We start from the raw sequence: 14591 nt of genomic DNA, 5'->3' as shown, positions 1-14591 counted from the left end.
ATATATTTTAATCACAATCTCTATTTAATACTTCATACACCCATATTTTAATTTCAGTATCTATTTTTATCACTGTTAGCAATGTCATTCTCAATTAATAAAGTTTAGTAGCTCCAGCATTAATAGTAAAACAGGAGTTTAGTCTTTATCGTATAAAGAATATTTGTTGAAAGTTAGCGACATCTTTATGTCAAAATTTACCGCAGTTCAAAATCATGTTTACCAAATGTAATATTTTTGTTTAGAATTGTACGTATTTAAAAATTTATATTTTAAGTATTACATTGAAAATATGAATTACTTTTTAACTTTATGTTTGAAACATTTATTATAGGTTTTATGTGATCATGGCTTTCTATATTTTAGATAATGACATTCGTGTTACATGTCAAAACGCTCACGTGCGTAGTTTACTTTGTTACGAAAACAAAGTGAATGATGTGAAGGAACTTTGTCCCAAGTGTAAGTAGTTGTTTGCATTATACTTGCATGTTCCTCATATTTAATTATGCTGTTAGGACTGAAGTGTTTTCTGTGTGAATTTTATTTATTACAATTATACTGCCATTTCTAAATCAAAATTTAGCTAACCTTGATGCCATTTCAAGGACGCATGTTTTAATGTTAATAAACATTGGTTTTTTAGGTACAGAATGACTGACATTGGTGCCTGCAGCTTCCAGTGTTCTTAAGAATTTTGACCTCAGTCCTGGGCACCTTTATCAGTGCCACCATTGGCAGGTAAGCTTAATGTAAGAGTGAGAATTTGCTTACCATTCAACACATGTCAAGTTTTCGTTCATGACTGATTGTTTATAACCAAATTTAAATACTGAAAATTATTTTTATTACGTGCTGTTTATTTGAAAATTTATATCCTTGGACCCATCACACTAGTCTTTGCTTAGTGTGTTAAAGGGCTTTGTATCTTAACAGAATCACAGACCAATGTGGTATTGCTTATAGACATCAAGGAATGCACTCTTGCATTTTCTTGAAAATCACAGTCATTTATAAAGCACGTTAGTCACAAGACGTCACTAATTCTACAATGTGAAATCTTTAAAAAAGTAGAAAACAAATTTCTTTCCTGGGTTTGTTTTGATTTTTCATGTTTCTCATGTAAGGTAAATTAAAGGTGTGATTTTCTTTCACTATGAGAAACTTCAGCAAGTGAAAACATGTGTATAATAATAACATTGTGGCCTTCTATAAACATAAATGTTTAGACTTGAATTTTTTTAATTTTTTTTACTTCCATAATCTTCTGTTCTTCTTGTTTACTCTGTCTTGCTAGTATTTTTATTTTGGATAGTTCATTAACATAATATATATTTGGCAAGGATCTGTATAGGTCCCATGTTATTTAATGAGTCCCAGGTCCATATATTCCCTTGAATTTCACATATGAATCGTGAATCCATGCAAACCTTTTGGAATCACTTAAGAACTCTAGGATTAAGCTAGTCCCCTATAAATCACTTGTATATACTTTTAGATGTAAATGCTATTTTTTTTATTGGACTTCTTTTATTGGTTTTTGGGTGTTGCAAGGATCTAGATTAAATTTACCTAAGTGTACCTCTTTCATGTCAAACAATGAGTTAGACTTTCTCATGTGAAAAATAGCCCGTTATATCAGTATTAGAATACTATATTAAATATAAACAACATTTCTATATTCATATTTATTTATTTATTCAATTTTTAATATTTTTCCCCTCTGGAAATATTTAATGCTTAGAAATTTTCATTTTCATTAGTGAGCACACTGCCTTCAAGTTCCTTTCCACCCGTATCTGCTGCCGCGCATGCGCACATGAGTTTGGTAGGGCTTAAATATGCTTGTATCCCTTAGCCTCGGCCTTATTCCCGTCACTAAGGTCTTTGGAGCTAGTCGTCTGGTGCTGATTGGGTTGCAGCTGAGGTGAGTCATGGCAAACGGATAGTCTTCGTTTGATTGCTTGTAAAGTAATATGGTATTGTTGTCCTGTTTCTGTTTTTATAAATTAATGTTTTGCCACCGTCTAAATTTTTTTTGGCTTTACTGTGGACCACCCCTGGGGGCAGACGTAAGTTTAACCTTCTCCATTTTTTGCCATGACAAATCTCAGTTCGGCATCCAGCCAGTCAACAATTTGAGAGTTGAATTTCTACGGGGGTTTTCTCTGTCGGAACTCAAGTCACCCTTACGCCCTGTGTATTCTAGAGCCAACGCCCCCCCCCCCTCCTTTTTTTTAGACCTATTTTCACTATTTCAGTTTTTTACAATGACTCAAAGTTTTTTCTGTACACCCCTTGAGTGGCATGAGTGCGCACACTGTTTAATCATTTATAAATTCATTTATCTTTAGTAATTGTAATGTTAAATGTCCTGCTCATGTATTCTCTTGCTCTGTCCATAATTTCGCTCTGCTTTACAAAGTTAATTTTGTGAAGCCATAGCTATCAAAGTTAGGTGGAACATACTACATGCCATGTATAACATGTCCTTGTAGCATGCTTGAGTCTGCTTTCTTACTCTCTGCAATGTTTATAATTTGTATTGTAATTTAAAGTGGTTTTGCATAAGCCACACCTGGCTGGAAAATTATTCTAGAAGAGTCTTTTATTGGTTTACACTGTGTAGACATTGTACCTGCTACATTTACTATGTTGTACCTGCCTTTGATTAGTAAAATTGTAAATCTGTTTGTTACGATAAAGAAACACTGTTGCCTTGATTATATTTGCAATCCCAGATAAAACATTTATCTGCAGCCACGTAACAAAGCGTGATGCCATCCACACAATTCTACCGCCTGAGACTTCAACCACCTGGTGATTTCTTCCTGCAGTTCAACATCGTTGTCGAAGCTTCGGGTTGCCAGCCAGGTTGTCATTTGCAGAAACAGTTGGTAATCGTTCGGCGCCAGATCAGGACTATATTGAGGATAGTTGAACATTTCCCAACCAAAACCATCCGAGAGCTCCCGAGTTCGATTGGCTGATTACGGGCGTGCATTGTTGTGCAAAGTCATAACTTTTGAATTCAGCTTTTCCTGACACGCTTTGGATTGCACTTCTCTATTGTTTTATGTTTCACAATATTGTTTCGAGTATATTGTTGAATCATGTTCGAGGAAATTGACAAAAACCAAACTTTTCCTGTCTCAAAAATAGTTTGCCAGGATTTTTCTTGATTTTCTGGGGCAACTTGTGTGTCTCCACTCCATAGGCTGTTTTTTGGTTGTTGTACAAGTGACATGTTGTACCCATGTCTCATCCCCAGTTATGACACAATGAAGAAGTGAGTCACCGTTTTTGTTGTAGGCCTCTAAAATGTCATCGATGCCACAACACACTTTTTTTGTGGTCTTCCTAAAAGAATTTTGGCACCTATCTGGCACAAATTTTTGGTAGCCTAACTGGTCTTTTACGATTTCATGCAACAAACTTAGTGAACAACAGCTCCAAAATCGTAAAGCGGCAGTTTTGACGAATTTTCTCATTCACTTTTGGCACCAGTTCATATGACTATTTTTTTCCCCTTCTGATGCCTCCGAAAAAAAATCTTGATAAGTACTTGGCGAATATAGACATTACTAGTGCGCGTACACCATAATGTCCTTCTTGTAACACTGTGATAAAAAGTTCTTGTAATCTGATGATTTTCCTATTATCCTATTCTTTTGTGCTTGGTCGGCTGCTTCGCTCTTCATTGTGAACATTAGTGCTGCCATTTTAAAACATAATGCACCACTGTCTCACTCAACTTTCACTCATTACGTTGTTTTCGTATACTTTATAAAGTTTCTGATGAATTTTAATTGGCTTGTGGTTTTCTGCTAGCAAAAAACCTGATTACCAATCATACTTCACAGCTGGCAGCACACATTTTAAAAATACACAATTCACTAATCAGAAGCAACACAAACATCACACATACTGATTGAGAGAATGTCCAAACACCAAGATGGTGGCGGTAGCCTCTCCCCTTGCTACATTATGTTAAAACGTAAGTTAGTTCCTGGATAGCCCTCCTTGTATGTCCATTTTATTTTTTTAGATTTGTATTTTGCGTTACGTAATGTAAGCTGTCAGTCGTATAGGAAACATATTGACTATAGTCAGTCATGCACATTCTGTATGTGTGATATCAATCTGTGTTGTTATCTTACCAGATATACCATTGAGACAGGGTAAAAAAAAATGTTTGGTGCGACAGGAAAATTTGCTAAACTAAGGTATATTCCATATTTTTCACTGCCCTGCTTTTAGTGGCAAATTCACAGTATTTTTTTAAACTGTACCATAAGAGTCATGATGTTTGTATCATAGCTAGCCTTGTAGTTTTACTAGCGTGGTATTTTTATGTATTTTTTTAAAGAAGATTATAGCTGTCGAGAAGCTGAAGATACGTCACAGCTAAGAATATGACTGCACAATGGAGACCAGGGCGCCTCAAACAACATCAGGTGGGTACATCTTTGCAAGCATGCTGGGTGGATTACATTACTTCGAAGGGAGTCTAAGGGATTATATATCCCACCGTGGAACTCCTGGTTCGATTCCCGGTGGAGCCAAATCGGGATTTTTCGCGGGTTGGGAGCTTGGCTGCTGTTGCTGTTGTCAGGTGGGTTTTCTTAGGGTATTCCTGTTTTCCCCATTAACTAATTTTGTCAATACCCATCGTATTCTCATGTCCCTTGTCGACGAATGACTCTGATGTCAGTGAGATGTTAAGTCTACATTCTATCATTTATTTGTTCATTGTGATCCTGATTTTCAGGGTTTGTACGCCTCCTCAATATCCTTAAAGAGTTCTTTATTTGTTTTAAATTAAGGGTTTATAAAAGACTTGAAATCTCAGAAAATATCCTTAAAAACTCCTTAATAAAGAGTGATAGCTCGGAAGTTATGGATATATTCCTGTATTTTGGCAAATTTCTAATCATGTTATTAGATTTCTTGCCCAAAAAACATTTTTAATTTGTTTTTCATAGTTTGTATATCACTTTTAAACTAAAAAGGTATGTTATATTGTCCTACTTTGAATTTTTGAACTATATATTATTAGTGATTGTAGTACGTAATTGGTTAAGGTATAAAATTCAGATACACATCTTGGGTTAGATGTGTTCCAGAGATAATTCTGGACAAAAGGGGCTTATCTGTAAGAATTGAATAAAAAAAAAATATATTATTTTTTGTGCATCAACTATTTAAACATTGTTATTTTCTTGAGGTACATTGTAATATTACAAATGGTTTTCTAACTCTTAAGAGGCCGTGTCAGTAAATTTTTATTTCCAATATTCTGGTCTAGAAGTTCTCTCTTTTAACAGTGAGATTTAGTGGCTTATTCAACCGAAGTAACTGTAACCGCAGCGCGTGATAAAGCTACTATACCGCCAGATTACTCGACGAAAAATGTATCTGGTTCCTCGACAATCTGAGAGGATGACAATCTGACCGGCGGCTCACTAGGAAATTGCGGATGCGGGGATTCAGAATCAAGAAATCTCACATTTACAACTGTAGTATGAGTCGTATCTAAAAATTTTAATACTTTAAATGTATCGGAATACAATTAATCTTCAAACATGTGGTAATTATTCTTTATCTGGATGTAATATTCCGTGAAAAATAATGGTAGTTGACATTAAAAAGTATACGAAATTCATAGTGTAACGTTTTAAAAGGATAATAACATAAATTCTTATGCTTAGATATTGCATATGCATTACACACAATCTAAATACAATCTCACTTAAGTCAGACTACCTAATTTTTTACAATGCACCATCATACAGTTTAACAGAGGTAGGAGAACCTCTTATCGATGTTGTTTCAAAGAATCTAAATTTACAAATATTACTATTTATCTTATTATGATATGTATCTTTATGAATAAGAATTTACAAAAAAAAAATGAATTGATTACATTACACTTTAACATTACAAAAGACTAAAACACTAACAAAACTTAGTTTTATATATTGCTGTAGCATATTAGAAGACGAAATAACTCACTAGACTAACATTAAGAGGGCTGTATCACAAATTTACTTTACAGAGGAGAAAATATCTTTTAAAGATATTTCATTACCTCATTGATTACATAATACTGCCGTTGATGTGATCGTAGATATAAAGTATTGAAAAATTAGATTTCATTATGTTTATGTAAATATTTAGAAAACGTTATTGCTTATAGATGCTCATTATTTAAATAATAAAGAATCTTTTACTTTTATGTACTGGACAAACAAAATACTTATAAGTTAATAAGCTTAGTTGAATAACATCTTCAATTTGTATTGAATTCAATGTACAAATTGAAAATCATGTACAATGAATGCAACTGATTGAATTCAATAAATATTTGATCTTGTGAAACGGCCATAATGGTGATGTAGATAATTATAGATACTCACATGCATTTTGAGAGTCCTTATAAAGCCTATTACAATTCTATAAGTATACATTAAAATGATTTTAAAATAGACATGTGTAATATAATTAAAACTTGTTTAAATAAGATCATAACAAAAAAAAATGAAAATCCTTCAACAGTAAGTTATGTTTTATAAGATTTTAACAAAACACACATACCATAAGAGAATATTAATCATGCCACATAATTCAACACAAAATATTCATTCCAATAGGCGCTACGTAAAAATAACTTCTATTTTTATGCTGATAACTTTGCATTGTTTTATATATATCATTATTTCCAACTTTTAATATTCTCCACACATTAACTGAAATTAAGTATTTTCAGAGCCTTAGCAAATGTTGGTCTGTACCACATACAGTTCGTACGATATCTCTACGTGAAACACATACAGTTCATTATTTGTAATTTTAATTATATTTCCATGAACATAATGAAATTAGTATAGGGCCTAGGTTGTTCACTGTTGAGTACTTCTGAAGTATTTTCATTGTGAGTTAACATACATACCAAATGCCATTCTTCCAGTAAAGTTACAAAGAAGACAACAAGATAATATATGTATAATATATATAATATGTATAATATATATAATATTTATGTAGTACCATACTTTAAACCCCTATTAAATGAATAATAACTCAATCTCTTTTCTGGACTATTAAGTAATAGTTTTTGATTACTGTTATTTGTAACTTAAATAAAATGACAACTAACAAATTAGTAAAATATATAATTACGTGCGATATAGTGACAGTTTTACTTGGACGGCAAACGAATATAATAAAATGTCTATGACAATGTTAACTTTACTCATTATTATGGAAAGAAACAAAATGGGCAGATAAGCATATTCTACGCTGACATTTAAAAATGCTCAATTCAAAATGAACATTTCTTCCCGATGACAAACAAAAAAGTTGTATGGTCGCGAATAATACATTCGTATGGCGTCACATCAGCGGAATATTCCCTTGGCATAAATGTGTGAAGTCTGTGACACAAAAACAAATGAACGAACAGCTTTTTTTTTATCGGATGTGCAATCGGAGACCCTTGGGGTGGTTGAAGAGTGTCAGGTCGGTCGCCAGACCAGATAGTGAAAGCTCAGGGGCTTAGGATAGAAAAGGCCTATCTCCAAATTATTAAGTATAAATGTTGTCATGAAATAGTTAAAGACTTGATTACACCCAGGTTTATAAACCCATCATGATCATGAAGACACTGATCGGAAGGTAATGTACAATACATTTCAATGGCCTTTTCAGTTTTTGCTAAATAATTATAAATATAAGCAAAATTCCACTGTATCTGGACAAATCAAAATATTGATTATATTTTTTTCATCACAGAAATAATATATGATATGATAACTAAATTTGAAAAAAGCGGTTATGTTAAATGTATTGTATACTTTCAGTAGGCAAAATTTCTGGCCCCTACATCTTATAGACTTTGAGAAAAACTGCCTTTTAAAATAACATTGATATAGATAGGAGCGCAAATTTGTGACACGGCCTCTTAAAAGTGATGAAGGCGATGAAGTAAAAGGGGTACGAGAGGGTATGAACCATGGTTTACGTTCCTGGCGAGGTGAAACTTAAATTTTTCATGGGTGGAAACATGGGGAACGTTTTCAGTGAACTCCTGTTTCCCTCCACCAATGCATTCCTTTAGCTGAAAAAAATATAAGTACCTACTGAGCATCAAAATTATGTTATCGTCCTCACACTGATTGTGTAGGTACTTCACAAAGGTTGATGTCACCTCAAATTAATCTTGGAGTGATAAGAACTAAATAGATACTTGTATTCTATGAAATTGCCATTTAAGTAAGAATTACATTTAATATATAGAATGTGTTACAACTGTAATATAAAATTTGTTTATAGCAAACAACTCTGTACTTGTTGATCATAAATATGACCACTTTTTTTATGGATTTTTTCTTGTGATCGGGATGAATGTTTTTCAATTTTTGAAGTTTGTGACGTGTTGTGGCTTCCCCCACGTGCAGATGACGCGGTGCCAGCCCGGCAGTTGCGCCCAAGGAGGAGCTTGCAGCGGTCAGACGCAGTCTGCCCCGTGTGCCGTCGCCACGTGTCGCCGTCCACCGGCCACAGGATGCAGACGCGCAGGCAGCACTCGCAGTGCACCTGCGAGGCGTCTGCCGCGGCGGCCGGCGGCGGCGTAGCAAAAGGCCCCCGCACTTTGACCGGCCGGGGAGCCGAGTCAGTGCGGAAGAGACGGCCACCGAGGGGGAGGGGGAGGGGCCCACCCGCGTCCAGGGCGAGGTCGCGGCACAAGGCCCTGCCCGTGGTGCGGGCCCGGCCTCGGTCGCCGGGCGGGGGCGACGACGTCCCGGGGAAAGAAAGGAAACCCTCGCTGCCGCCGGTCGAGTCGGGCAGTGACAAGCCCGGTGTTTCGGGGAGTTCGGCCTCCGTCTCCGTTTCAGGAGAGGAGAGTGCCGACAGGAAGCCTCTAAGCGTAGATTTATTTATTGCCAGTAGTTTATCTAGATTGAGGGGCAGGCCGACTTTGCCGGCTTCGCAAGCTCCCCGGGGGAGATCGGCGAAGGAGATGAAGCCGGTGGAGCCGGCGGTGAGCGTGGAACCCCCTTCGTACCTGGACAGCAGCTCCAGCTCAAAGTCGTCCACGCCGAGAGACGAGCCGTTGCGAGACACTCCCGGCAGGCAGGAGGCGAGGGGCGTGGTGGTGCAGACGAGGGCCAAGCAGGGAAGCAGTGCGAGGGGCACTGCGGGGCTGTACAGCTGGAGCAGCAGTAGCAGTAGCAGCAGCGGCATCACCAGTGCTGTTTGCATCAGCCTGAGGAGCGGTCACGTCATGCGCGACGAGCCCAGAGCCGGGTCTGGGGACATGTACAGCAACCCCGTGCCGAGCACTTCTGGCCTGGGCGCCAGAAGGACTCAGTTCGCTGGAGGGGACGACCCCACGCCGCAGGCGAGCGCTCGGCACGGCCCGTGGAGTGGCCGGTCGATGGACGAAGGCCAGAAAAGAATGTCTTCTTACTACAAAGCTAAGAAACATTCCAAAGACGAAGAGAGCCGGCGAAGAAAGTTTGTCGAAAGTGCCGTAAGTTCTAGTCATACTGAAATTGTTCGGACGCCAGAAATCGCTTTAGCCATTAGAAAGACTAAAATTAAACACGTTTGCCCAGTGTGTTCAAAAGCTTTTGGTAGCCCGGGCAAGCTTCGGCAGCACATGTACTCGCATACCGGAGAGAGGCCCTTCCAGTGCTCCCAGTGTCCCAAGTCATTCTCCTCCAAGTTCAAACTGGTGCGTCACGTCCTGATCCATTCCGACGAGAGGAAATTCCACTGCACGATTTGCGACCGAACATTTCACCGAAAAGATCATTTGAAGAACCACGTAAAGGTTCACAGCCCCGTGAAAAGGACATTCCGTTGCGAGAAAGAAGGATGTGGAAAGGAGTACAGTTCGTTCTTGAGTTTCCGAAAACATCTTGCAGTCCATGCGGCCGAAGAAGGGAATTTAGAGTGTAAGATGTGCGGGAAGACTTTTGCGACAAAAGAAGAAATCGTGTATCATTTGAAGGTCCACGCCGGTTCGAGGACCGTAAAAAATCCATCTGACAAAAAGTACCTTTGCGATCATTGCGATCGGAAATTTTTCACACGGAAAGACGTACGCAGGCATTTGGTCGTGCATACGGGCAAGCGAGATTTCCTTTGCCAGTTCTGTCCCCAGCGGTTTGGTCGCAAAGACCACTTGGTGCGTCACATCAAGAAAAGTCACCACGGTGGTTCTGTTCCTAAAGGAAAAATGAAGAAAGTGCGCACGAGTGCAGCGGTGACCACCGCGCCACCTACAAGCGGAGCCGCTGCTTTGAGAAGAATGCTGTCCGCATCCAAGCCGTCCACGTCGAGGGATTCTTACCCGGAGATCCACCTTCTCGACCCGACGCCTTCCACCAGCACTTCGGACGATCTGCTCTTAGGGTACAGTCAGCCTGTGGAAGCAAGCGAACTAGTTCCTATCCGGCCGATCCCTTCGTACGTGAAGGACGAAGAAAGCAAGGAGTTTCTGATGGCCGGTGCCAGGTCGTTCCCGGAGGACTCTCTGGGGCTGGGGCGGATCCTGGAGGAGGAGGGCCACTTCGTGAGCAGCGAGGGAGGGGAGGAGGTGAAGATGGAGCCGGGAGCCGAGGAGGAGCTGCAGCAGGGCCGGGGCGGGCAGCTGGTGCCGGGCTTCATGTACGTCGCTCCCCCGCCCCCGTACCCGGGGGGCCTGCGCCAGGACTTCAAGCTGTTCGAGCCGTCGGAGGAGCCCAAGATGCAGGGGCACTTCTCGCAGCACGGGCGGCTGTCGCCCGGCGACGGCGTGGACATCAACCAGCTCCTGGGGCTGCTGCCAGGTGCGTCGCCCGACGAGGGCCAGGCGTCCCACCTGAGGGCCGAGGAGGACCTGCAGGGCATGCTGCAGGGGTCGGTGGAGGGGAGCCTTCTGGGGCCCGGCTCGAGTCTCTCGTCCCAGCTGCTGCAGCTGATGGGCTCGTCCGGAGCTCCCGAGGAGGCGGCCCTCCCCCACGTCCTGAGCCCGGAGGAGCAGCAAGAGGGACAGCCAGAGTCCACGCCGCTACCTCGTTTCAATCAAGCCTTTCCACAGTAGTGCGTCCGCGTCGATCTTGCCATCGGTTCTGTACGGGGACGCACCGCAACGCCGAAATACCACAACCCCGAACGTACAATAACGCTGAATGCCAAATTGACTGCAACGCCGACAGCTAGAAAACTGCCGTGTACCACAACGCCGAATTACCACAACGCCGAAATACATTAACGCCGAAAAATGTCATTGCAGGACTGCCACAAAGGTTAGGTTAGGCTAGGTTAGGCTAGCCTAGGTTAGGTTAGGTACACAAATTCATTCAGTTGTTTTTCATTTTGCTCCTGTGCCCCCCCCCCCCCCCCCCTCCCCGCAACAACATTTTTCAGCGTTACTGTATTTTGGCGTTGTGGTACACAGCAGTTTTCCAGCTGTCTGCGTTGCGGTCAATTTGGCATTCGGCGTTATGGTATTTGGCGTTATTGTACATTCGGTGTTGTGGTATTTCGGCGTTGTGGTAACGACCCGTTTTGTACCGTGCAAAAGTTATTGATTTCTTCTGCAGTCTTTTTTGCATCCTGTGTGGTTTTGTCTGTTATGTCATTACATTGGAAAATTACGGTTGTTTCATGTTTTCATCCGTCGTTCTGTTGAGAGGAGTCTCTCACTCCACGAGTTTGTTGCAGATAAATGTCATAGCAATTTTACGTAGAAACTTGATAAATTTTAACTTTGTTGATTGGGAAGGTACTTACAGTGTAAATTGAATACCTTTTAACCTCCCTCGCTGAAATTTAGGAATACATGCTATCAAACATTAGAATTTGGCGAACACAAGACTTTGTATCACATGTTATTCGAAACCAATTTTCTACTGGAAACTATTTACCGTTCCGTTTATTTAGAAGTGTTCTGATATTTAGTTACACCCTTACAATAATATTGTGATTTTAGTGATAAATAACCTTTTTTTAAATTAAGAGTTTTGTGAGGATGTACAGTGGCACTTATTTATGATTTTTGTTTTGTTTTCGGTCTCTTCTATGCCAATGTATATTGTTTTTTTTAACACAGTTTTATAATGTGCTATGTAACTGTAGAAGTACTAAAACAAATGCTTATATTTTAAAGTAGTAATACATTGGTACCAAAATTTTTTAGAAATTAAGGTAACTACATGTTATAAATAAAGTGGCATTAGAATGAAAATGATCACTTATAGCTAGTGACGCTAGTAAAAGGAAATAAAATTGACTTAAAGCTGTGTTAAAATGAGGTAAAGCGGTGCAAAATTCTGGTATTAAAACATAAAAGTGATACAAGAACAAAGGTGTAAAAAATTATCAGTTATAAAATTAGTACAAATTTTAGATTATCTTATCTCTCTTTAAAAATATTTTTTTTCCATAGCCTATTCATTAAAACTTTGGAATAATTTTTTTTTGTAAAAATTTTTAATTTTAGGAATTTATCACAAAATTCCTTCTTGTGATAATTTCTATAACTTTCATCATATAATTCAACTAAAAGAATTAAATAATTCAGTGTTAAACAATGCAGACACATGGTAGGTTCTAAATAATGTTTACTAATGCCCTTCATTAACAGTGTGTTCAGTTCTAGATGTTATATAAACAACTAAATTATAAATAAAATGGGACATAGAAAAACGTCGAAAAAACACATTCTAAGGTGTGGTTTCGTACCAATTCTTGGCTTGAAATATAAAATCACTAAACACAAAGTCTACACAGAAAAGAAAATAGGTTAATTCTATATTATTTTCACACTCGTTTGAATGTTTCCCATGAAACAAAATTTTTCTTTCCTTGAAAAAGATCAATTTTAAGTGTGTCACATAATTAATAAAAAATTACATAAAACCATTTAAAAATTCATAATGTTTAGTAGCTATCTTGTAAACAACACCATCCCATTCAAACATATGAAAATACAAGCTGTATAACTTCGTATTGTACGTACAGCACAAAGAGCAAATTATCACAGGTGTGCCGTTCATTAATACTTTTGGCGTTGTAGTAAACAAATACTACAGTCAAGATACGAAATTTCTTTGTTATGGAAACTTGCTTCATGTGTTACAATGTCTATGACACACTGCGTTATGTTTTCAGAAATAACGTAGATCAAATCGTGTCAATAGCCTGAATTAAAAAAATATATATATATATATATATATATATATATATATATATATATATATTAACATAAATGTTGATATTTTGCAAAAAATTTAAAAAAAAATATATATATATAACATTAAAATTTTTGTAGTTTTTGGTGAATTTTTCACTTTACTATGTTTTGGGGTTACATTGTGTTATTTATTAACATACCTATAGAGTAGATTTTTGCTGTCAGTTTTCTATCTCTTTAATATTCTTTAATGGTGTAGTGAAGATTTCATTTTAATCATGTATTATTGTGAGGTTACATTCAAAAAATCCAAACATGCTTTTTATTTTAGAAAAAAATTAAAGTAGCGTAAAAGATGTAAATCTAATTCAGAGTAAAAATTATGATCCTGATTGGTTCAAATTAATATGCATTGGCTGACAAATTCAAATAGTTTTTTTTTCAAAATGAATTTTCTTTTCCTGGAAAAACAGGTTCATTTCTTTAAACTTTCAAAGTTAAAAATGTAACTTTATTTTGTGTTAATAGGTAGACCATATTTTATGTTACGATCCTCTGCCTATGTCTGCTATCTGTATTGGAGTGGTTTCAATACATTCTTCATTAATTATAAGTTTAATATGCATTGCGGCTGTGTCACACAGAATGCAAAATGCATTTGTGCAGAAAGTACAACTGAAGATACAATTATTTACAGTGAATGCAATTATTTGGTTTTGTCTATATTGCAACTTTCAGTCATAATCTTTCTTATCTGAAACATTATCTTTGATTTCTTGTTTTGGATAATTCTTACATATTTTCTGACATTCTGTTCTAGCGAATACCTATTTAATCTTAAGCAATTTTTTAAGGTTCTTCCTACACTTTTATTTCCAATATTCTTGTTTCATAATCTATTTTTAGCCCACATGTCTTCCAGTATTAGTAAACTTTGTCTAAACTTAGACTTTGAAAGGCAATTTTAGTAGGAGTCAGGAATATTTATGTACTATAAGGATTTTCTCTGTTCTTTGCATGAACGCAATGATAACAGTGAGGGTTTATGCATACGTTGTTTGTTGCTATGCGGTACAAAAAGCTACAGTGTACTTCTTTTGGTTTGTTGTGAACCAAAATAATGTTTAACCTAATTGTTTCTTTCATTCGACATCTGGAGGTTTTTCCGAGTTACATTCACTAGCTTGAGGTCCACCTTTAAGGGTTATTAGTCTCTGATGTCCTATACAGGAGGTCTGTTATCCGATGCCAGGAAAACTCAAGGAAAAGCCAGGGAAGTTGGAACTGGTCAGGGAACTTATTTGAAATCCTGGAAAATTCCTGGAAATTCGCTAGCGATAATAATTTGAGGGGAAAATGGCATGCTTCAATCTGCTATCACTCAGACTGTGAAAGCTTTTTTTTT

General features: G+C 37.9%; 1 protein-coding gene across 4 annotated transcripts; it reads left to right on the top strand.

Annotated features, from left to right (window-relative positions):
* Nucleotides 1-159: 159 nt before the first annotated feature.
* Nucleotides 160-13247, top strand: LOC134539753 (myoneurin-like). Of its 4 annotated transcripts, none has more exons than XM_063382026.1 (5): nt 160-249; nt 367-462; nt 647-741; nt 4370-4457; nt 8460-13246. In XM_063382026.1, exons 4-5 carry the CDS (start codon nt 4427-4429, stop codon nt 11090-11092), a joined length of 2664 nt encoding a protein of 887 aa, XP_063238096.1. In that variant the 5' UTR covers nt 160-249; nt 367-462; nt 647-741; nt 4370-4426; the 3' UTR covers nt 11093-13246. The 4 variants fall into 4 exon arrangements, with proteins under 4 accessions (XP_063238096.1, XP_063238098.1, XP_063238095.1 ...); XM_063382027.1 differs by having other exon boundaries at nt 186-228; XM_063382028.1 differs by having other exon boundaries at nt 166-462; nt 4373-4457; nt 8460-13247.
* Nucleotides 13248-14591: the final 1344 nt, after the last annotated feature.

The sequence above is a fragment of the Bacillus rossius genome, chromosome 15 (genome assembly GCF_032445375.1).
Source record: "Bacillus rossius redtenbacheri isolate Brsri chromosome 15, Brsri_v3, whole genome shotgun sequence".
Taxonomy (NCBI): Eukaryota; Metazoa; Arthropoda; class Insecta; order Phasmatodea; family Bacillidae; genus Bacillus; species Bacillus rossius.
Note: the sequence above shows the minus strand (reverse complement) of the source record. Positions and strands in the feature narration are given on the sequence as shown.

What these genes read in the sequence shown, in the direction of transcription:
- LOC134539753 (XM_063382028.1), top strand. Translation starts at nt 4,427, where the DNA reads ATGGAGACCAGGGCGCCTCAAACAACATCAG. An exon ending in GGCGCCTCAAACAACATCAG is followed by an intron (nt 4,458 to 8,459) that starts GTGGGTACATCT and finishes CCCCACGTGCAG; the next exon opens with ATGACGCGGTGCCAGCCCGG.